Source organism: Desmodus rotundus, chromosome 11 (assembly GCF_022682495.2).
Source record: "Desmodus rotundus isolate HL8 chromosome 11, HLdesRot8A.1, whole genome shotgun sequence".
NCBI classification, from domain to species: domain Eukaryota; kingdom Metazoa; phylum Chordata; class Mammalia; order Chiroptera; family Phyllostomidae; genus Desmodus; species Desmodus rotundus.
In genome coordinates, this window is record NC_071397.1 from 81,812,319 (window position 1) to 81,835,315 (window position 22,997).

General features: G+C 41.6%; 1 protein-coding gene across 1 annotated transcript; it reads right to left on the reverse strand.

Annotated features, from left to right (window-relative positions):
• Positions 1 to 2,121: 2,121 nt before the first annotated feature.
• On the reverse strand, positions 2,122 to 21,114 carry MTFR2 (mitochondrial fission regulator 2). Its single transcript, XM_024552213.3, has 8 exons — positions 20,957 to 21,114; positions 20,085 to 20,201; positions 13,632 to 13,736; positions 13,067 to 13,179; positions 11,789 to 12,024; positions 9,868 to 10,222; positions 5,447 to 5,621; positions 2,122 to 3,420 (listed from the first exon to the last, which is right to left on the reverse strand). The coding sequence occupies exons 2-8, from the start codon at positions 20,145 to 20,147 to the stop codon at positions 3,415 to 3,417; spliced, it is 1,053 nt and encodes a 350-aa protein (XP_024407981.2). The 5' UTR covers positions 20,148 to 20,201; positions 20,957 to 21,114; the 3' UTR covers positions 2,122 to 3,414.
• Positions 21,115 to 22,997: the final 1,883 nt, after the last annotated feature.

Below are 22,997 nucleotides of genomic sequence, written 5' to 3' on the forward strand. Positions count from 1 at the left end.
TGCAGATATAAAGTAGTATTAGAATGCTTTGTGAAATGCCCTTGCTCAAACCCCTTAGTTTATCAGGATTAACAACAGCCAAGGGGGAAGGAGAATGGAACAAAGTTTAAGGCAGCTAAGGAAGCAGCAGGAGATGAGCACTTCTAGGCAGGTGGGAGAATTAATGCTTGAAGGTCGGGAAAGTCAGCTAGTACTTCTATAACTTGCAAGGAGAAACCGTTTCAGCATTCATAGTACATTTAGATAGGTTTAAAAAGCAACTGAATGTGATTTTATAAATAATGAGGTATTGGCTAATTTACATACAGGTTCAGTGAAGGCCTCACTGAATCCCTAACACTGAGGAACTCCACAGCAAACACGCGTCACCCAAGTTTGGGCCATTCAGAAATTTCAAGGCCTGTGCTCGCCTGTCGCAGGACACCAGGTCATACTTCCAGCAGAGGGGAGCCCGTGGTCAGCTCAGTGCTGGTGGCACCATGGTGCTGAAATGGGCTTTTGCACGAGCAGGAAATTCATTCGGAAGTAGAACAGAAAAGGCTTCTTCCCCCATTGAAAAACGTCAAGAGCTATGTCAAGAAACATACTTTACTTGGCAGAGGGTGGCACCTTCAAAAGTATCTGCTGGGTGTTGGGAAGGATTGTTCATTATACATTTTTTTAATGTTTACTTTATTCTCGTTTTTTAAGTTATTTTATTGTTCAATTACAGTTGTCTGCATTTTTTCCCAACCACTCCCCACCCCACCTCAGCCAAATACACCTCCCTCTCTTGTTTCCATCCTCCCCCCTACCCTACCCCCTGGTTTTGTCCATGTGTCCCTCATAGTTCCTGAAAACCCTTCCCCTCATTATCCCCCCCCACCTCCCCTCTGGTTACTGTCAAATTGTTCTTAATTTCTATGTCTCTGGTTATATTTTGCTTGCTTTTTTCTTTTGTTGATTATGTTCCAGTTAAAAGTGAGATCATATATTTGTCCCTCACTGCCTGGCTTATTTCACTTAGCATAATGCTCTCCAGTTCCATCCATGCTGTCGCAAAGGGTAGGAGCTCCTTCTTTCTCTCTGCTGCATAGTATTCCATTGTGTAAATGTACTGTGGTTTTTTGATCCACTCATTTACTGATGGGCACTTAGGTTGCTTATTATACATTTTTGAATAAGCAGACTATAAAACTGAAAATGCAAGCTACCTTGGGAGATAAAAAAGCAGTTATTTGGAGGGAAAGCTCTAATGACAAGGACAATGAAAGAGGACAAAAGGCAGAGTGGGGACAAGTATAGGAGAGGCAGGAATGCCAGTGGGAACAGTCACAAAGGACACAGAAGGAAGAGCAGGAGGGCATCAAGGTACACTCCTGTACCTGCTGTGTCATTACCACCAATATCAGCTGCAAGGCACAGAAAACCCGTAAGGCACATTTTTGTTGTTAATCTTTCTCATGTAACAAAAAACTGAAGACAGCTCTTGCTGGTGTTGTTTCAACAGCTCAGCAATATCAGGGTTCACATCTCTGTAATCTGAAGCCTATTCCTGCTGCATGGCCACTTCTGCATGGAAGGAGGCCAGGGAGAAAGGGGCTGCAGAGGGGGAGCCAAGCCACCAACTCCCTACCACAGCCACAAGACCACCATGGGAAAACAGCTTTTCCGAAGGAGAGCTTGGCAAGAGGGTGGGTTCTGAGGCCATTAGAATGGAACCGCGGCCCCGGCTGGTGCACAGGCTGGAGGGTCCAGGGAAACATGTAAATTTCCACATCACACTAGTAAATGGGCAGATTGACAAAATAGCTACTCCAAACTTAGATTTCATTTGTATTACCCAAGATACTACCTACAGAACTCTCCAAAAACAAAAGTTCAGACTGCCCTGGCTAGTGTGGCTCAGTCGATTGAGTGCCGGCCTGCAAACCAAGGGGTCGACGGGGTACATGCCTGGGTTGCAGGCCAAATCAGGTCCCCAGTGGAGGTCGTGTGACAGGCAACTACACACTGATGTTTCTCTCCCTTTCTTTCTCCCTCTAAAATAAATAAATAAAATCGTTAAAAAAAAAAGTTCAGACTTTATGAATAAGAAAAAGGGCATTTGAATTGCTACAAAATACAACCAAATTACAAAAGTACATGTATTTTACACTTTATTTACAAAGAAACAGTATAACTGTAATAAGGAACAAAGGAAATAAAATAACAGGCATACACATTTACATAGCAACTATAGGCAAAATATACTTAGGAAGAAGATTCTTTAAACACTAGCATTTATCAAATCAGCTTCTAAGAACAGTTCTTTATCACCTTCAGAAAGAATTTTTAGGATTCAAGCTATGACTATCCTAACAAAAAAATTATATTCTTTCAACATCTCCGAGGTCCTGCAGGCTCAGTAAACCAGATCACTACCCATTTTTAAAAGATACAAAGGCTCTTAAATTAGGATATCATAACTGCTTTAAGCAATTGTTTTTAAAAAACTAATACTATCATTTGCTGAGTAATACAATACAAACTTACATTACATTAATTTCTTAATACATTAAAATGGTTTCTGTTACCTTATAGTGAGATTCCACTGCTCTCTAACCATGAGAAACATTGCCATTTACTATTTACCGTATTTTTCGGACCATAAGGCTCACCTAGGTTTTATAGGGGGAAAGACCCCGCTTCACTGCCGCTGCCCCGCCTCCACCCCAGCGAGCCAGGTAAGCTACATTCAGACTGTAAGACGCACCCCCATTTTCCTCCCAAATTTGGGGGGTGAGTCTTATAGTCTGAAAACTATGATAGCTTGCAGGAAAATCATTCAAAGTGTGAATTCAGCCTTTAATAACATTAACATACATGAAAAAAATTAAAATACCTATCTATCCCCAGTAACCAGTTAACTGCTACATCCTCCAAAACCAGAGATGGGTATTTTTAAGAGTCAAGACTTTTCATCCCCGGCCAGTGTGGCTCAGTGGGTTGGAGGGTTGATCTATACACCAAAAGGCGGCGGGTTTGGTTCCAGGTCAGGGCACACGCCTAGCTTCTGAGTTTGAGCCTGGTTGGGGTGCCTATGAGAAGCAACTGATTGATGTTTCTCTCCCACGTCCATTGTTTTTCTCCCTCTCTCTCCCCTCTCTCTAAAATCAATAAGCATGGCCTAGGGTGAGAATAAATATATACATGGTTTTTTTTATAAGAGTCAGAACTTTTCCGACCTCTGCACCAATATACCCCGGTGCACAGGCCTCACTGAATTCCACCGACAGAAGAGTGGCGTGCAGTGAGACCCACGCCAGCACACCTCTGTGACCTTCCCCGGAGAGTGTGGACACAGCCGGCGTTGTTCACGCCTTGGGCACAACACCTTCTGTGTTTGCCAGTTCTTCCTTCAGTTCACTGTCCTTCTGACTGTGAAAGGTGATGTCAAAACTGAAATAAAGCAAATATTTAACACAGAAATTATTCTAACGTAAGAAAAAATGGACACACGAGCACCAAATGATCCGAGGTTTAATTCATTGAACAATAGTTATTTGAGAGTGGGCTTATGTGTCAGGCACTGTGCCTGAAAGTAGACCAAAAAAAAGACATTCTTTCTCTGAAATGCTCGTAGTTGACTGGAGAGAAAACACGAAGAGCAGTGAGCAGCATGAGACAACTCGGTAATACCCCACCGTCCATCACTGGGGAATAGTATGTTCAGGGTATTCAGTTACCCAGGTGAACTTCTGAGGTAATTGAAGAATTCGAACATCCTGTAATTTTAATAAACTAAGTTCTAGTCACTGTTCTGCCATTCGGATGTGGGGGTAAGGGCAGATTACTTAAGCTTAATCAGGTAACACTGGCCAGGGGGTTTCTGTGTGTCTGTTTTAGGGTATTGCTGAGAAGATCAAACAAGTAAGACAGTACTCTGCAAGTCCTAAGTATCTATACAACGGTTAAGCATTTATGTTTAGGCACATCTGCCTTTTCATCATAATAGTTCTAAATGATATACTTTTTTGTCTTTAGAGTTAAGGCCATAAGTTTCTGAGGCAACATGATAAACATCAGATGTTGTATGCACCCACACCAGTGCTCAGAGACTACTCACGCTAGAATGTGGGCAGGACAGTTTCCCCCACTCCGCTGTGCTCTGAGCTTCCACCTGCTCCTTAGTCTCCCATCCCCTCCTCTGCTGATGGCTACCTCTCCCGAATGCAGTCCACCCTACTTCAGACTCTGTCCCCCTCCCACAGTCCTCTTGTTCCCGTCTCAGCTCCATTAGGAGATGGGGAAAACACCCCCAAATTAGAATTATGCCTAAATTAAAAAAAGAGACTTCAAGTAAGGAGCAATCTTAAGGATCAAGTCTTTGAAATATTGTGTGTGGTCTACGGCCATACCACCCTGAACGCACCCAATCTCGTCTGAAATATTGTGTGTGTCCTTTTAAGCAGACATTGTCACTGAAGATAATTGTGATCCAATATGCTTTTTCAAAAGGGCAGTTACCATTCTGATCCAAAGTCTCTATCTGCCTGAAAACGATGGAGCATTCGCATGTAACTATGGTCAGCGTGAATCTACCGTGCCACTTGGCTCTGGTCCCCTCCAAATTTTAGACACCCAGCTCATGCTGCAGACAGCAACATCCAGTAAGCGCCTGTCCTGGGTGAACCATTACAAACTTATGCACAGTATTTTTCAAGCCAAGTGTTTTATTTCAAAAAACTTCATAGAAGGCTAAAAGCTAAAATGAGCACCTAAAAGTTAACAAAAACAGAAACATTAGCAGCATCAACAAATAATTATGTAGCCCATTCTGCACAATTACTTTAAGAAAGCTTGAAGGCAAAGATATATCATAAATATTGACTTGGCCAAAAAGTTCGTTCCATTTTGTCTATAAAATAAAAGACACATTTTTCATTTTCACCAATAGCTTTATTGATTTGGATATTTTGAGTATGTTGTCTATCTCCCACATGGTATAAAGTTGATTGTTCTCAATTAATGTCTCGATTTGATCACTATCAACTTCAACTGGCCTATCGTACCGTGGAGCATTGTCCAGCGAGAAATCTCCAGCATGAAACGTCGCAACCACTTTTCACACGTTCCATCAGTTACGGCACCTTCTCCACACACTGCACAGATCTCTTTGTGTGTTTCAGTTACATTTTTACCTCTTTGAAATAATAAAGCATCACATGCCAAAAATGTTGTTTATTTTCTCCCATCTTCAATATTAAAATGGCCACACAAAAATTCACCAATTTTGATGTTTTTTTTTTAAACTGATGTAACAGCCATCACAATACAATCTAACAAAATTGTTTCAAATGAATTTAAAGACAACTAAGAGCTACTAGAGCCATCTTATGGAAAAAAACAAATGAACTTTTTAGCCAACCCAATAAATACACTTTAGAAAAACTAAAAAATTAATTTTACATCATTAAGAGCTTACCCTTGACGTTTCTGGACTTGAAAATGGTGAAGGCTCCCAAGACCTATTTTCTTTCTCAAAGGAATCATCTTCTTGGAATGCAAATTTCTGCTTCAGTGCCTGGGATATTACAGCCACTGGGTCCCACTGTGAACTGTGTCTTTTCCTCTTATGAATGGGTCTGCCTCCAGGTGACCTATTTTTTTTTTTAAATTATATAAATTAAAATTTTGTGTAATTTAAGCTCCTTGTTAACAAACATAGCAGAAATAAAAGCATAATGTATCACATGCTAATTAGTCTTTGAGATTGAAATTTTCTGCCATGAGCGAAACAGGAGTCAGAAGACCAAGAAACCAGGTGGGCTCTACCACAACCTTGTCGTGACCTGGATTTGTCAACTATCTCTGTGCTGAAGAGCTTTATTTTAAATCACCTATTTTTGCAGTGGATTTTTTTTTTTTTTTAGTATTTAAGAACTTTTAAAAGGACTACAGAGCTCATAAAAAGAAAACCATTAGGCTAATCGTTCACTCGATCTTCACTTAATGCCTACTATTATGCCAGGCTCCGCCTTACACTCTGAGGGTAGAACAGGAGCCTGCGCCCATGGAGCATTCTGGTGGCAGGTGATCAGTGCACCAGTAAGCAAAGCAATAAATGCTATGAATAAAATAAAATGGGGTAATGTGACAATGACTAGGACGAAAGCACTGTAGATAGGATGATCAGGAAAAGCCTCTTTAAGGACATCCTCTTTAAGGAAATGACCAGGGGTCAGTTTAATGTAAACATCGGTGGATGCATCCAGAAGGAGCTTGGCATGTGTGAGAAAACAAAAACAAAAACAGAAACAGAAATCATTGGCGTGCAGTTAGTATGGGAAGCAAGACATGGGTCAGAGAGAGAAGCAAGGGCTAAATCCTGGAGGGACTTATAGGCCACAGCAAACTGTCTGTATTTGATCCTAACCACATGGAAAATCACCAGAGTTTTAAACAGGGAATGGCATGATCTGACTCCAAGTTTTAAAGGATCACTCTGGTTACTATACGGAGAGAATGAGGCAAGAATGACAACAGAGGCACCAGCAAGGAGGCCACTGTAGGGTCCAGGCTAGATGAGATCACCGGTGGCTTGGATGGGTGGTGGCAGGTGGATCACGAGGGCACATAAATTTGAGCTACATGCTGTTGAAAAAAATATGGGACAGAAAGGAAGAGAAAAACACAAGGAAAATTCCTAGATGTTCAGACTGGGCAACTGGGTGATGGTGCTGATATTTGCTGATATGCAAAAGACTTCGGGGAGAACAGGTTTTCCAGGTGAGGGAAGGGAACAGGTAGGAAGGAAGAGCTCTGCTCTGGACATGTGAAGCTTGAGAGACCTGTAAGATAGGCAATGAAGGTGTCGAGGAGGCACCCTGCCATGAAGGCATGGGGCTCACAGGAGAGCTCAGGCACAGAGAAATAAATGTGAGAGTCATCTGCACATAGCTGGTATGCAAAGCTATAGGACTGAATGGATGACCACAGAAAATGAACAATGTGGATGGAGAAGAGAAGGGGCTGAGGTCCGAGCCTTGGACACGCCAACATTTACAGACCAGGCTCAGAGGCAGAGTAAGCAAGGGAGTAAGGAGTGAACGGTGAGATAAGGGGAAAACCAAGTCCGATCTCCTTGAAGCGGAGCAAAGAAAGTGTTCCAAGGAGGAGGGAACCACTGACTGTATTAAATGCTGCCAAGAGAGCAAGAGGCGCAATAAGACCTGACCACTAAAGTTGACAACATGGAGTCACTGGTGACCTGGACCAGAGCAGCTTTCCCTGGAGTGACGGGAACAGACACCATGTTACAGTGGGTGGCAGAAAGTAGTGAGAAATAGAAACAAACTACAGATGACATCAAGACTTGTATCAGAAAGGGGAACAGAAATGATAATAACTGGGGGTATACATGTCTCAAAGATGGGAAATACTCAGGCAGGAGGAAAAGAATAAGTTAAAGAGGAAAAACTCAATAATGCAGAAGATGGAAGGGATCTTAAGTGAAACCCTTGAGAAGAGAAGGGGAACCAGTGACCACAAGGAGAGCCCGGGCATGAACAAGCACACTTCATCACAGAAACAGGCAGGAAGGCAGGGAACATGGGCAGGACCTCTGTAAAGGTCCAGATGTGGGAAGTCTCCTCCGATTTCGCAGGAATGTGTGATACTTGCAAGGTTAGCTGTGGAAACCTGTGAAGAAAGGGGGCTGGAAGGTAGTCTACTGGCCTCTCGGTCATTTCCCCAGCGATGTTAAGGGTCACCATCTCACACTGACTGGGCCCAATGACACCTGCAGGTGATTTAGTTGGAGTCAAGTGTGTACATACAGACATGAGAGGTTTTCCTCTGTACTAGCTGTCTCATACAAGGATCAAATCATAACCTCATTAAGAATAAAATGACTTACCTGTCTTAACGCTATGATATAGAAAATATATTTATTTTCTCAGCAGACACCTCACTCAGGGATTTCCAGGTGAGCATGCCAGACCTCTGTGAAATCCTACTATAATGAGTAAAGAAACAAAAAAGATGTATACTCAGAAAGATAAAAGATTACAAGATGAGAGAGTAGATATGAATTGCAATAAAGTGTTAAAAGCTGGAGAGCTGCTGAAAATGAAGAGTAGAGGTGAGCTGCCATCCCAAAAGGATTAACAAAAAGTCTACAAACTGAATGACAAACTGCTTCCTTATTCTCTTTTCCCGCTCAGCTCTCAAACTACCTGGCTTGCACTCCCTGTGTATTTCCCATCTCTCCTGACCAAGAATGAGACTGAAGAAGTTTCTAGGAAGATGCTCCAGCCCTAAAGAGAAGACAAACAACTACCGAAACATGGGGTCTGGCCAACAAAACGGTCAGGTTCTCTACTCATTCACCAAACTGTGACGCCCACCAGTTGACAACCCACCCCACACAAAGTCTCTCAGTTGGCTTTTCATCGTCTCACTTTCAGTATGAGTGTAGAGCCAGCAATCGCCAGATACTTAAGGCTCCAAAGCTAGAGCGAGAAACCAAATTGACAAGTGGAAAAATGGAACTCAGGAAAAATAGAGGTAATTCAAGAGCAAAAGACCTTAAAACTTACAAGCATAGTTAATATCTTCAGTGGAATAAGACAAACAAAAGCAGGAAGACACAGAAAAGACAGGAGCATTGAGAGAAAAGGAAATGCTCGTACAAATTAAAAATACGACAGCGGGTAAAAATCCAATAGAAGAGTTGAAAGATAAATTAAAGAATTTTTCTTAGAAAATATGATAAAAAAAAAGCAAAGAAAAGGAAAATAGTAAAGGAAAAGATATGAAGAGGAATAATTCTGCCATCAAATTTCTAATGGAGTCCCAAGAAAAGAATAGGAGAAAATTATCAGAGAAATAATTATAACAGATTTCCAAAAATGATGAACCTAACACGCCAGACTGAGTCCACAGGTGCCCAGCATAATGAATAAGAAAAGAACTTTCCAGGGCACATCATCATGAAATTTCAGAATACCAGGACTAAAGAAAGACAAGATCTTAAATGCTTCAAGAATAAAGAAGCCAATCTCATACCAGGAATCAGAACAGCATCAACTTCTCAACAGAACTGGAAGCTAGTAATCAATGGAACGATGTCTTCAAATTTCTAAGAAAATGATTTTTCTGCCAATTGTACCCCAGCCCAACTAGCAATTAAGTGTGAGAATAAAATAATAACACTTTCAGATATGCAAGGTCTTAAAATAATCTACCTGGCCTGCTCTTTCTCAGGAAGCTACAGGAAAATGAGACACCCGGGAAATGGGCACCGCTGCCCAGGAGGAAAGGTCAGAGAACGCCCATGACGCTGGTGAAGGAAACCCTTAGGAAGACAGCAATGCAGCGGGCTTGCAGAGCAGCAAGTGATACCAGAGGACAGGCAGGGCGCTCCTGAAGGGGAATTTTTTTTTTTAAAAAAGGGCCTCAGAGAGGCAATTAACTCCAATAAAAGATAAAATCTTTCAATAAAATGTAATCATATATAAGTATATAAAGTGGAGTACCTGTAAATGTATACTGTTATAAGAATGTACATTCTACATACTGACTTAAAGGCTGTGATTTAACACTATTGGGAAGATATAGTAAGTATATGTGTGCCTGTGTGTGAGAGGGCAGAATGTCTATGAGAATATATTCCTTATCTTTAAACAGTAGGAAGCAAATATAATTAAAATATCAATAAATAGCAAAAGAAGTATGTTGTTTCAAAAATACAGAGATAATACACTAGAAGAAAAGAGTCAAAAAACTGAAAATGATTCTCTGGGACGGGCATTTGGGATGAAGGGGAATAAAAGAGAAAACATGTATACGTTTACTTTGATAAATATAAAATTTTGGTTCATTTCTCAAATTATGACAACATACCGTTCAATAGCACGAAGTTTAACCTTATTCATATCTTTTAGGACTTCCAACATGTTTGGAACGTCTTTGTTTTTCTGGTTTTTTGAATGACGACTGTAGCTGGACTTACTAGCACCTGGGTGCTGTTTTTTCATTTCAGTTGCTGAATTAGCTGAGTCACAAGTAGTAGGATATCCTGGCTGCACAAGAGAACGTGGAGGCTGCAGAGGAGAAAACTGCAGGGGCAGTGGGGGTGGAGGAGGAGGAGCGGGAAGCACTGAACTTGCAAATGGATCTGGCTGGACACTCAGGTGAGCAGTCCCTGATGATGGCACTTGTCCCAAACCAGCAGGCCTGTCAGTCGAGTCAGAGGAGCCTAAAAACAAAGCAGTCTGTTGAAAAACCATGCAAAATTCTCTTTAACACTAATTAAAACCAAAACACAAACAATTTCTGTAATGCTACTAAAATAATGATATGGCCAGGAAAGAGAAGCAATCCCATCTGCTTAGTAATTTTTGTAAGAGTTAAGCCAAATAGGAAATTTACTTTTAATACACTTAGGATTCTCTGTGTAGGCCCTTAAAAGTGGGAAGGAGGAGAAACATTTTAAAGAGAAAATAAAAAGTACTTTTTCAGTAACTCACATACAATCTAAGTTTCATCCTCTATTTGAAAAAGCTAAAACATGATCAGTAACTTGTAGTCAGAAACACTCAAAACGGTACACTCTATGACAGCATTGTGGTAACACCTAAGCGTGTATTTTTTAGGCAACAGCCTAAAGATGAGTAGAGAGGAAAGTGCTCCCCCTTTACCCACGGTCTTGCATTCCATGCTTTCAGTTACCTGCAGTCGGCCTTGGTCCACAGATGTCAAATAGAAACCCCAGAAATAAACAGTTCGTAAGTTTTAAATCATGTGCCTTTGTGAGAAGCATCACAAAATCTCGTGTTGCCCCACTCCATTCCGCCCAGGACATGAATCATCATCCTCACCCACCAGTACTTAGGAGCTGGCTGAGTGGTCGGACTGACTGTCGAGGTGTCACAGTGCTTGTGTGCAAGTAACCTTTCAGTTACTTAATATTGGCCCCAAAACGAAAGTGTGATGATGCTGGCAATGTAGATATGCCAAAGAGAAGCCGTGAAGTGCTTTCTTGAAGTGAAAGGGGGTATATGTACAGGAAAAGCATAGTATCTATTGGGTCAGTACTATCCGTGGTTGCAGGCATCCACTGGGGGTCTTGGACTGTGTTCCCCATGGTGGGGACTGCTGAAGCTAACTTTTTCACAACGGATTTGCTCCTAAAAGGCTGTGTGTCACATGGCTGCTAAAAAATTGTTTATTTGTATCTCATTTTTATTATTACACATTGTATATCTACATACTATTTATATAGTTGTGTATTATATATTTATATATAATTTACATATATTGTGTTTATATGAACTATAAGTGTGTGTACATATACATTATGTGTGTATGTCTACAAGTTAAAGCAAGTTGTGTCTCTAAAAGTTTAGAAAGGGATCGTCTGGAGAGCATTACTCACTTCACTTGGCGGAGGAATAGCAACAACTTCAAACTACACATATATGAAGCCTCGAACCTATGCTTTTCTTTCAAATTAATGCATTCTTCCTCTTACACTTCCACTGCTTTTCTGAAGAGTTAGAAAAGTTTACTTAGGAAACAAGCTTTTCAGACAAAACTACAATCATCTGCACTGTACTTAGCTCTTCTTTAAACATACATTATCTCCCTCAATACTGTGTTTAAATAAACATCAGACATAAAAATTTTATATATCCAACACCTTCTTATATTCAATGTCATTCACACGACACATAAACAGCAAGCATCGTTACTCAGAACTGTGCTGACTTAGGTGCTAGGCAAGCGTCATCTAACTGAAACAAAAATCCAATGTGTTGCTTACCAGACTTGGTGCTGGTTTTCAGTTCCTGCATTTCCACAATTGCAGCAATCTGAGAGCGAAGAAAAGTTAGTTCATCTTCAAGGGCAGCTATTTTTTTAATTGCAGCTTCACTTACAGGCTGAGAGTTTTCCATTGGTTTGTTATGTCTTGGAGCAGATGACAGTGGATCCCAAACTAATTGCAAAGGATGGAAAAATTCACTCTTCTCTTCTTCCTCATTTTTCCATATTCCATTTCTGTGGGTGAAAAGAAGGAAAGAAATGGGGAGAGGGAGAAAGTGAGGGAGAAGGAAAGAGGGAAAAAAGGGAGAGGGAGAGAGAAGAAAAAGAAGAGGAGGAGGGGCAGGGGAGGGAGAGGAGGAGGAAATTTCCAAGAGGAATAAATTATTTCAGTTAAAGAGTAATAAAGACACAAAAACAAAATCGAAAGTAGCTCTCTTTACCCCATGACTTATCCCTAGACTCACTGAGGACAAGCACAGCATCTTACACAGCTTTGTATTCTCAATGTATAGAACAGAACGTAGTCTTTAATAACAGGTGACCAATAAGTACTCAGTAAATGAAGGAATGAGCCTTTCACTCAGACTGTAAAATAAAAATAATTATCCTGTAACTGTTCTGCCTATTCACTTTAAACACACTACAAGTTTATTTATTAGACATAAATTTGGTTTACTTAGAAATTCTACACATTCTGCATACACAGCACTGAAAGGCCTTATATTCAGCATGATGTTAAAGGTAAATTTATGGTATTTTAATTTTTGAACATTGATAAACCAGTTTGATATGTAAAAAATTTAGCTGTCATATTTGAATAATTAACACTGGTTGTGCTTATAGCCTGTATCTGAACTATACTAACACATAAGTTAGTACCCCCAAGGAGAAACACATTCAAATTTTGAAATATGTTTAACATCACTGTCTGTGAGAACTTTGTAAGTTTTTAATAATACATAAAATAAAATAAATCTCATATAAATCTAATATCTACTATAGGAAATAGCTTTCTCAGAAATATAAACAAAGTGATTCTGATAGCATTTTAGTATCATTCCTTCCTAGGCCTGGTGTTAGGTTTAAATGTTCATTCAGAAAAACTGGCTAAAAACGAGCAATAGGCAGTTATATTACAGGAAAATATTAGCAGGACACAGCGCAGTACAGGGAGAGAAAACACAAATGGCTCAATGAGTCTGAACAAACTTTGGCATGTTCAAGAATTCCAATTATAGCCCAGACCCGACTTTCCAAGATAAACATATAAAATTACCGAAATCTGAGATAACTGGCTTCTTCATCATTTGCCACACACAAAATATCAGCAAAAGATGGAACTACAGATCCACAGTTGCCAGAGTCTACAGAGTTCAAGAGCGGGATCAACTGAAGTAAAAAAGGAAAAAAAAGTCAGAGCTCTGTAGGGAGCGGGGGAAAGACACATGCCATAGAAATTAAGTAAAGTTAAAACCCAAGAGGGAAAAAGGAAAGGGACGTTCAATAGAAAATCATGCACCCATTAGCAAGAAAAAATACTGAAGAAAATATTATTCTAAAGTCTAAATGTGTGCCAATATTCTCTCCCCCAGCTAATGTTATCTATCATAAATCACAAACTAGAAGAAAAATAAAAAGCTACTCAGGTATTGCTTTGCATCTGCCCATCTTTGAATGTAACTACTTAAAGAAATAAATACAAAAACATGTGAACAAACTGTTTCCAGGGATAAGGTTTTTTGCAGGAAATATTTCTTCTTTTGTTCTACGCTCTATCCCTAGGAGTACCTATGGGATACTCCTATACATAGTGATTAAACAATGCATGTTGACTGGCTTACCTCAAAATCAGGCCTGCGGCAAGGTTCTAAAGGAAGAATTTTCCCAATAATACGAACAATACTCCGAGCTGATCCATAGCCTTTATTTCCCCAAATCTGCAAAACCTATTTAAACATAAAGCATTGTTTTAAAAAGTACTCTATTAACTATGTTTATATATCTATTTTAAAATGCAGATTTAAAAGATGCAATTACATTTATTGTTTAAAAGAAATATAGAATGGTATACGCAAAGTCTGTTTTAAAAAGAATGTATCTTGAGCTTCCGGCCAAGATGGAGGCATAGGTAGACACACTGCGTCTCCTGGCACAACCAAAAGAAGGACAACAATTTAAAAACAAAAACAACCAGAACTGACAGAAAATCAAACCACACAGAAGTCCAACAACCAAGGAGATAAAGAAGAAACATTCATCCAGACTGGTAGGAGGGGCAGAGAGGACTTGCGGACCCAGAGAAGTGGCGGATTGCGGAACAAACGGAGCAGGCAGTGGAACAGCTGGCAGACCCCACAGCCCCACATTCGCGCATAGATAAACGGGGAGGAACGGCAGTAGAGCGAGGCAGACCGTGCAACCCAGGGCTCCAGCTGGGGGAAATAAAGCCTCAAACCTCTGATTGGAAACACCCATGGGATTTGAGGCAGCAGTGGGAGAAACTCCCAGCTCACAGGAGAGTTCTTTGGAGAGACCCACAGGGACCTAGAGCGTGCACAAGACCACCCACTCGGGAACCAGCACCTGAAGGGCTCAGTTTGATTGTGGGTAGTGGAGGGAGTGACTAAAATCCGGCTTAGAGTGGAGCAGGCCCCGTTGCTCTCTCTCGGCCCCTCCCCCACGTACAACGTCACAGCTCAGCGACCAGCGTTACCCCACCCCAGGGAACACCTAAGGCTCCGCCCCTTTTCGTAACAGGTGCCTCAAGACAAAAAAAATGGCCCAAAGGGAAGAACAGATCAAAGTTCCAGAAATAATTCAACTAAGCAGCGAACAGGTAGCCAACCTATCAGATGCACAGTTCAAACTGGTAATTAAGATGCTCACAGAATTGGTTGAATTTGGTCACAAATTAGATGAAAAAATGAAGGCTATGCTAAGAGAAACAAAGGAAAATGTACAGGGAACCAATAGTGATGCGAAGGAAACTGGGACTCAAATCAACGGTGTGGACCAGAAGGAAAAAAGAAACATCCAACCAGAAAAGAATGAAGCAACAAGAATTCAGAAAAATGAGGAGAGGCTTAGGAACCTCCAGGACATCTTTAAACGTTCCAACATCCGAATTACAGGGGTGCCAGAAGGAGAAGAGGAAGAACAACAAATTGAAAACTTATTTGAACAAATAATGAAGGAGAACTTCCCTAATCTGGCAAAGGAAATAGACTTCCAGGAAGTCCAGGAATCTCAGAGAGTCCCAAAGAATCTGGACCCAAGGAGGAACACACCAAGGCACATCATAATTACATTACCTAAGATTAAACAGAAGGAGAGAATCTGAGAAGCAACAAGGAAAAAGGAGACAATTACCTACAAAGGAGTTCCCATAAGTCTGTCAGCTGATTTCTCAAAAGAGACCTTACAGGCAAGAAGGGACTGGCAAGAAGTATTCCAAGTCATGAAAGGCAAGGACCTACATCCAAGATTACTCTATCCAGCAAAGCTTTCATTTAGAATGGAAGTGCAGATAAAGTCAAGTTAAAGGAGTTCATCATCACCAAGCCCTTATTATATGAAATGTTAAAGGGATTTATCTAAGAAAAAGGAGATAAAAAATATGAACAGTAAAAATGAAAGCAAACTCACAGTTATTAACAACCACACCTAAAACAAAAACGAAAGCAAACTAAGCAAACAACTAGAACAGGAACAGAACCACAGAAATGGAGATCACATGAAGGGTTATCAATAGGGGAGTGGGAGAGGGAGAGAGGGGGGAAAGGTACAGAGAATAAGTAGCATAAATGGTAGGTAGAAAATAGACAGGGGGAGGGTAAGAATAGTATAGGAAATGTAGAAGCCAAAGAACTTATAAGTATAACCCATGGACATGAACTATAAGGGGGGAATGTGGGAGGGAGGGGATGGGCAGGATGGAGCGGAGTGAAGGGGGGGAAATGGGACAACTGTAGTAGCATAATCAATAAATATATTTTTTAAAAAAAGATTGTATCTTATACCTATAGCAAATCTCAATTCAGACATTTCAAGTAATTAAAGGTGATGCCTGGCTAGTGGCCACCACACTGAGCAGTGCAGCCTACAGGATATAGAACCCGGACTATCAACACTAGAATCTCGGCCAGGTTGAACAATCATAAATAAAGCGTCCCTACTACGACTCATAGGAGCACCCTTGCTAAGAGCCACAGGCCTAGAGGCTTCATTACAGTGAGAGCTACGTGCTGTACATAAACAGTCACCCTATTCTTGGTTTACTTTCATCTCTTGCTGCGTAATTTCATCCTGACACACTCCTGCCCGTCTAACACTCTCATTACTTCACGGCCATTGACCACCTTTATCATTTCTATGACTGCACCTCCTTCTTCCATTCTTCTAGGGCTCTCCTTTTGACATTACTGACTTTCCTACCAAGAGGTATTTTCAAATTAATTGGCTCAGTGATATGTTCTCAAAACTGGTTCACCCTTTTGATATTGTGTTCTCATATTACTAACGGATAAACTAGCCCAACTACTCTTAGATAGAGAAAAAAATTACAAAACAATATTTAGAAAGACTACAAACCCATGCTGACTTTGCCTGGGTATTCTGTACAGGTGTTCTGCAATCCCTTTCATAATCTGTTATGTTCAATACTGTGTCACCCGAAGTAATCACCAGTCTCTGAAACTCCCAACATGACCACTTCCAGCATCTACCAGTGGTCTGTCTCACCTCTCCTATTATTGAGAAAACCAAGGACTATGATCTGATATGCTTCAATTTTCATTCCTCTCCACTCAAAATCTCCCCACCATCTCTCACTTTTATTGTACTCTTGACTGTCCACCTTCTTTTCAAGGCTTATTTATTTATCCCCCCTGCCATACCACCTTCTTCAGGGCATTGCTCAATCACTTTCACTTGTATTTTAAATATTTTCCTGTCTATAAGGTTCTTCCCCAGTACTTGCAAACATGAATTTACTTCTAATATTAAAAAGGAAAGAAAGCCCTGGCTGGTGTGGCTCAGTGGACTGAGCACTGGCCTGCGAACCAAAGGGTCACTGGTTGGATTCCCAGTCAGGGCACATGCCTGAGTTGTGGGCCAGGTCCCCAGTAGGGGGTGCACGAGAGGTAACCACACACGGATGTTTTCTCCTTATCTTTCTCCCTCCTTCCTCTCTCTCTAAAAATAAATAAATAAAATCTTTAAAAGAAAAAAGAAATTCATTCCTGCTGCCCTTTCAAGTTAATGCCCTCTCCCGATTCCTTTTCATAAACTTTTCAAAATATTGCTGATGCCGCCTCCCTCCCTCAGTCAAATACCAAACTACTATAATATGGCTGCCACTCTCCTACAGAAATCCGTGGGTTGAAATTCGAGAACATGGATAACTCCAAATTTGAATCAAGTCTTTTCTTTCCTACACTCTAGAACCATGCATCCCATTATCTGCAGGGTATCTGTACTTATATATTCTAACCATAACCCTTGCTCACCTGATCTCGCTACTCAAACTAGCTCCTCATACTGAGTTGCCTACTTGTAAGAATGGCACACCATCATTATTCACCTTACTTTTGTTTAAAATCTGGAATTATCCTTGACTGCTCTCTTCTAATTCACCACACCAAATAGTGATGACATGTCTATTCTATAAACCCCCCCCCTTATATTTTGTGTCTTATACCCAGTCTTATATTATACTTCTCTGTATATGGTGGCTAGTCCTCATATTGCAAGCACCATGAATACAAGAACCACGTACTGCTGTTCTGCATCACCTGCAGAACCAAGCATACTGTCTTAGATATAGCAGGTGCTCAGTATGTAGACGAACTTGGATTTGCTTTTAATTCTCAGAATGAGTCATCCTCTCTCCTTAAGACTTATTATGAATATTTTACATTATAACTTGTCATCCTATATCCAAATATTAAACTACAGTCACCTTAATAAAAGCATTAGATGATTAAAAATGTAATTTACTACTTCCAGCCAAGATGGAGGCGTAGGCAGACACACTTCGCCTCTTTGCACAACCATAAGAAGGGCAACAACTAACCTCAAAGCAAAACCCAACCAGACCTGCCAGAAAATCGAACTGCATGGAAGCCGAAAACCAAGGATTTAAAGAAGAAATACTCATCCAGACAAGTAAGACAGGCAGAGAACAGGGAGATGGAGCAGAAAGGATGTGGTATGGTGGCCAGGCAGCAGTCAACGGATCAGGCAGTCCCACATTCAAGTGGCAGATAAAAACTGGGAGTGACACCTGGGAGCCAGCGATCCCAGCCCCAAGCAAGACTGCACAGTCCAGGGTTCCAGCACCACAGGAAAATAAAGCCTCATAGCTTCTGGCTGTAAAAACCAGTGGGGGTTGGGGTGGCAGAAGAAACTGGGTCTCTCAGGAAAGTCCGTTTGAAGGACCCGCAGGGTCCTAGAATGTAAGCAAACCCACCCACTCTGGGATTCAGCACCAGAGCAGCAGCTAGAAGGGCACCAGTCATATACCAGATGTGGGGAAAGTAACTAGAAACCCAGCAAGAGGGGAACAAGCAGCATTGTTCCCTCTCTGACCCCTCCCTCACATACAGTGTCACAAAGTGGCAAAGCCGGTTCCCCTACCCTGGCAAATACCTAAGGCTCCAACCCTTACCATGTAACAGATGCACCAAGACAGGGAGTCAAAGCAGCTCTACCTAATACACACAAACACAGGGCGGGTGCCAAATTGAGGAGACAAAGAAGTATGGCCCAAATGAAAGAACAGATCAAAACTCCAGAAAAAGAACTAAATAAAATGGAGATAGCTAACCTGTCAGATGCAGAGTTCAAAAATTGGTAATAAGGATGTCAGAGAACTCACTGGGTATGATAAATGCATAAGGGAAGAAATGAAGGCTAGATTAGGTGAAATAAAGAAAAGTGCACAGGGAACCAACAGTGAAGAGAAGGAAACCGGGGCTTCAATCAAATATTTGGAATACAAGGAAGAAATAAATAGTCAACCAGTACAGAACGAAGAAACATGAATTCAAAAAAAAAACAAGGAGAGAATAAGGAGACTCTAGAACATCTCCAAAAGTGCCAACATCCAAATCATATGGGTGCCAGAGGAAAAGAGGTAAAGCAAAAAATTGAATACTTATTTGAAAAAATAATGAAGGAAAACTTCCCTAATTTGGCAAAGGAAATAGATGACAAACAAGTCCAAAAATCAGAGTCCCAAACAAGTTGGATCCAAAGAAGGCCACACCTACACACATCATAATTAAAATGCCAAAGGTTAAAGATAAAGAGAGAATCTTAAAAGCAGCAAGAGAAAAGGAGAGAGTTACCTACAAAGGAGTTCCCTTAAGACTGTCAGCTGATTCCTCAAAAGAGACCTTATAGGCAAGAAGGGGCTGGAAAGAAGTATTCAAAGTGATGAAAAGCAAGGACCCACATCCAAGATTACTCTGTCCAGCAAAGCTACCATTTAGAATGGAAGGGCAGATACAGTGCTTCCCAGATAAGGTCAAGTTAAAGGAGTTCATCACCACCAAGCCCCTATTTCCTTATAGGAAATGTTAAAGGGATTTATCTAAGAAAAAGAAGATCAAAACTATGAAAGGTAAAATGACAACTATCACAACTCACAACTAACAACTATCAACAACTCAATCTACAAAAACAAAAACAAAAACAAAAGCAAACTAAGCAAACAACTAGAACAGGAATAGAATCACAGAAATGGAGATCACATGGAGGGTTTCAGCGGGAAGGAGGTGGAATGGGGGAAAAGGTACAGGGAATAAGAAGCATAAATTGGTAGGCACAAAACAGACAGGGGGAGGTTAAGAAAAGTATAGGAAATGGAGAAGCCAAAGAACTTACATGTACGATCCATGGACATGAAATAAGGAGGGTGGATTGCTGGAGCGAATGGAGGTACTGGGAGGAGGGGGGCAAAGGTAGAAAAAACTGGAACTATAATAGCATAATCAATAAAATATACTTAAAAATGAAATTTACCTATGCAATAAATTTAATTCTATGAAGGTCATGCCTACATTTTGTTTGTATCTTTTGCTGGCATTTCACTCGTCATGTAAATAGGTTCCTAGTAATCTTATCCCTTTTCAAACTCACACTATCAAAGCTAAACTCTTGAGAACTCACCTTGGTAGCACCCAAAGAGAAATAACAATTTCTTCTTAAATGTTTATGTATAAGTCCTTTTCAAAATGAGGCCCAGGAATAACTACAACCCGTCCATTCAAATCCACCAACAGAACATTCACCTGGTCCATGGGAACGCCGAAATATCCCAGCATCTCTCTGAAGATATTCAGTATGGGAAACATTGATGAAGCAAACACAGAAGCAAATTCAAGGAATCATTATCAGTCTCTTGATACCTTCGGGAAAAAAAAATTAGAGGTCAGTACTCTTAACCAATAAATAACTGCCACATAAATTGTATTAAATAAACTAGAAGTCCCATCATTACACATTACCACATCAGCTAATCTCTTCTGGCCAGCACTGTTTTGAAGGAAGCCAAAAACAATAACGGGGAAGGTCTGGTAAAGGAAAGTCCAATTTATCAGTTAAACTGCATTATAACTTCATAGGATGTTTGAGCATGATAAATATTAATCAACAATAGGTTGGACACAGCAGAGAAGCCCCCTCTTGTCCTGAAAGCCTCGGGCGGGCTGGGGGGAGAGGTGGGGTCAGCACACCCTTGAGAGCGGGCAGGAGCCCAGCCCGGCGTGGCTCCGCTGGTTGGCAGCGGCAGGCGAAGCAAAAAGTCGCGCGTTTGATCCCTGGTCAGGGCAAAAATGCCTGGGTTGCGGCCCCATGGGGTGCCTTCCCGAGGCAACCACACCGAGGTTTCTCTCCCTCTTTCTCCCTCCCTTCCCTTCTGTCAAATGTCGAAAGTTAGGAAAGGGAGGGAGGAAGGGAAGAAGGAAGCATGGGTCGACTCAAGGCTTTAACAAAATAAACAGTAGCTCTTCCTCGTCACCCATCCCTCCTCACTCATCTTAAGGATCGGGAACAGGAACCCCAGATCCGTCACTTAACTCAGGCACCCAACTAGCATGGAACTGGCCAATACTGGCGCCCGGTCCAGTGCCTCGCTGTGGCCCAGCATAGTCACCTTGCTCACCTTCCCCCGAAGGACACAGGTGGTAACCGGCCCGGACCTGGGCCCTGGAGCCACTCGCACAGCCAGGGTGACGCCACCTGAGGCGCCGGGGCCTCCTCGCAGTGCCGCACAACCTGCCGCTCCGCTCTCGGAGACCGCGGCTCGCTACTTCCGCGTCCCCGGACGAAAATCAAACTCCGCGGGCCGCGATCTGTGCCCGATCTCATTGGGCAAGGCTGAAGATCGCTGCTTGTGATTGGCTGCTTGATAACGTCAGTTTCGTTACTGTTATTAGACAGACTTTGGGGATTTTCCTTCCCCTTTACGAGGCACGAAGAAGCAGCCAATAGAAACCAATAGGCAGCTGGTGGGCGGGGCTGACCGTCAGCGATAGGAGAGGCACGCGCGTGACGCGACTTCAATTATCTGAGTGTTCTCAATACGTTGTCTTTAGCCGGGCGTTACGGTGCGATTACGGGACCCTGAGCGGGGCCCTTGAACCAGGCCCCGTCCGCAGCACACAGATATTCGCAGGAAATATTTATAGACCCCTACCCCCATACCGGAAGTGGGGCCACGATCCCACGTCCGCTGGCCGCGAAGAGTCGCCATTTATTGTTTGATCCTCAATCAGTGAACATATTCTTATGCGGCTAGCAGAAGCTAAGCACTGTCCTCAAGGGATCTGCGGCTTTACAGTAGTTAGAATATATATTCAGGAAATGCTTGTGTTATCCAAGCTACCAAATATGAGACTGGTACTGACCTGGCCTAGCCGGAGGTGGCAAAGTGATCACTAAGTCATGACAGGTGATATTCCAATTTTCAATTCTGATTGATACTTTAGAGTAACACGACAATTTAAGGTCAACTGTGCCTGCGGCTGACCTACATAAAATTTTTCTATGTCCCACCACATTTCTTCATTAAACTAATACTGCATGTCTACCGTGTGTCAGGTTCCATTCTAAGCACGGGGAAATGGCAACACGGGCAAGACAGGGAAGGTCATTGCCCTGCTGGAGCTTACCTTCTAGTAGAGACCTCAGAGGCTTTCTCTGAGCACCGAATGTAAATAGCCTCTCCACTCCTTCCTTATTTTTCTTTATAGCACTCATCATCATGTATGGTAAGTACATGGTGGGCAAAAGTAGGTTTCTAGTTGTGAGTATGTGAAACAGTTTATGCTTATATTATTATTAATTTTCCACAAATAACTTTAAACGTACTTTTGCCCCATCCTGTATTTATGCTTCTCCTGCAGCCAAACGAGACTGTAAATTCCAGAACAAGAGCTTTTGTTTTGACCCATGCTGTTATATCTCCAGTGATTTAGAAGAGCGCCTGGAGTGTGTGTGTGTGTGTGTATACACATATATACATATATATAATAGGCATTTAACAAATTTGTTGAATTTAATTGGATATGGAATGAGAGAAAACAATCACCAAGAATGATTTGGAGCTAAGCAACTGGCAGAACAATGGTGATTATAATGATAGCCCCAGGAGTCTAAGCTAAGATGAAAGAAGGGGCAGGAAAAGGGTGTTGGGCAATATACAAGTTTAAGGCAAATGGATCAGCAATATTACATGGAATTAGTAAATCACCATATTCTCAATACTCCTTGTCCTTTTTTTTTAATTTTGCCCTCATAAGTAAATAATGATTGCTTTTTCAAAGATTTTATTTTCAGACAGATGGGGAGGGAGAAAGAGAGGGAGAGAAACATCAATGTGTGGCTGCCTCTCATGCACCCCCTACTGGGGGGCTTGGCCTGCAACTCAGGCATGTGCCCTGGCTGGGAATTGAACCAACGACCATTTGGTTCACAGACCGGCACTCAATCCACTCAGGCACACCAGCCAGGGCATAAGTAAACAATGATCTTAAAACCTTCTCCCATTCCAGTCTCATATCAAACAGCACATAATAGCTACCAGAACAAAAAGGAATGTTCTCATCCCTTGAGAACATACCAGGAACCAGTACTAAAGCATCCTTCAGGCTGGAATATTAACAGAACTCAACATTCAGTTCTGAGTTAGATTGTAAGGTGGG

What these genes read in the sequence shown, in the direction of transcription:
- MTFR2 (XM_024552213.3), bottom strand. Translation starts at nt 20,147, where the DNA reads ATGTTTCCCATACTGAATATCTTCAGAGAGATGCTGGGATATTTCGGC. An exon ending in GAAAACCAGCACCAAGTCTG is followed by an intron (nt 10,223 to 11,788) that starts GTAAGCAACACA and finishes CTTTGTTTTTAG; the next exon opens with GCTCCTCTGACTCGACTGAC. An exon ending in AAACTTCGTGCTATTGAACG is followed by an intron (nt 5,622 to 9,867) that starts GTATGTTGTCAT and finishes AAAAAAAAATAG; the next exon opens with GTCACCTGGAGGCAGACCCA.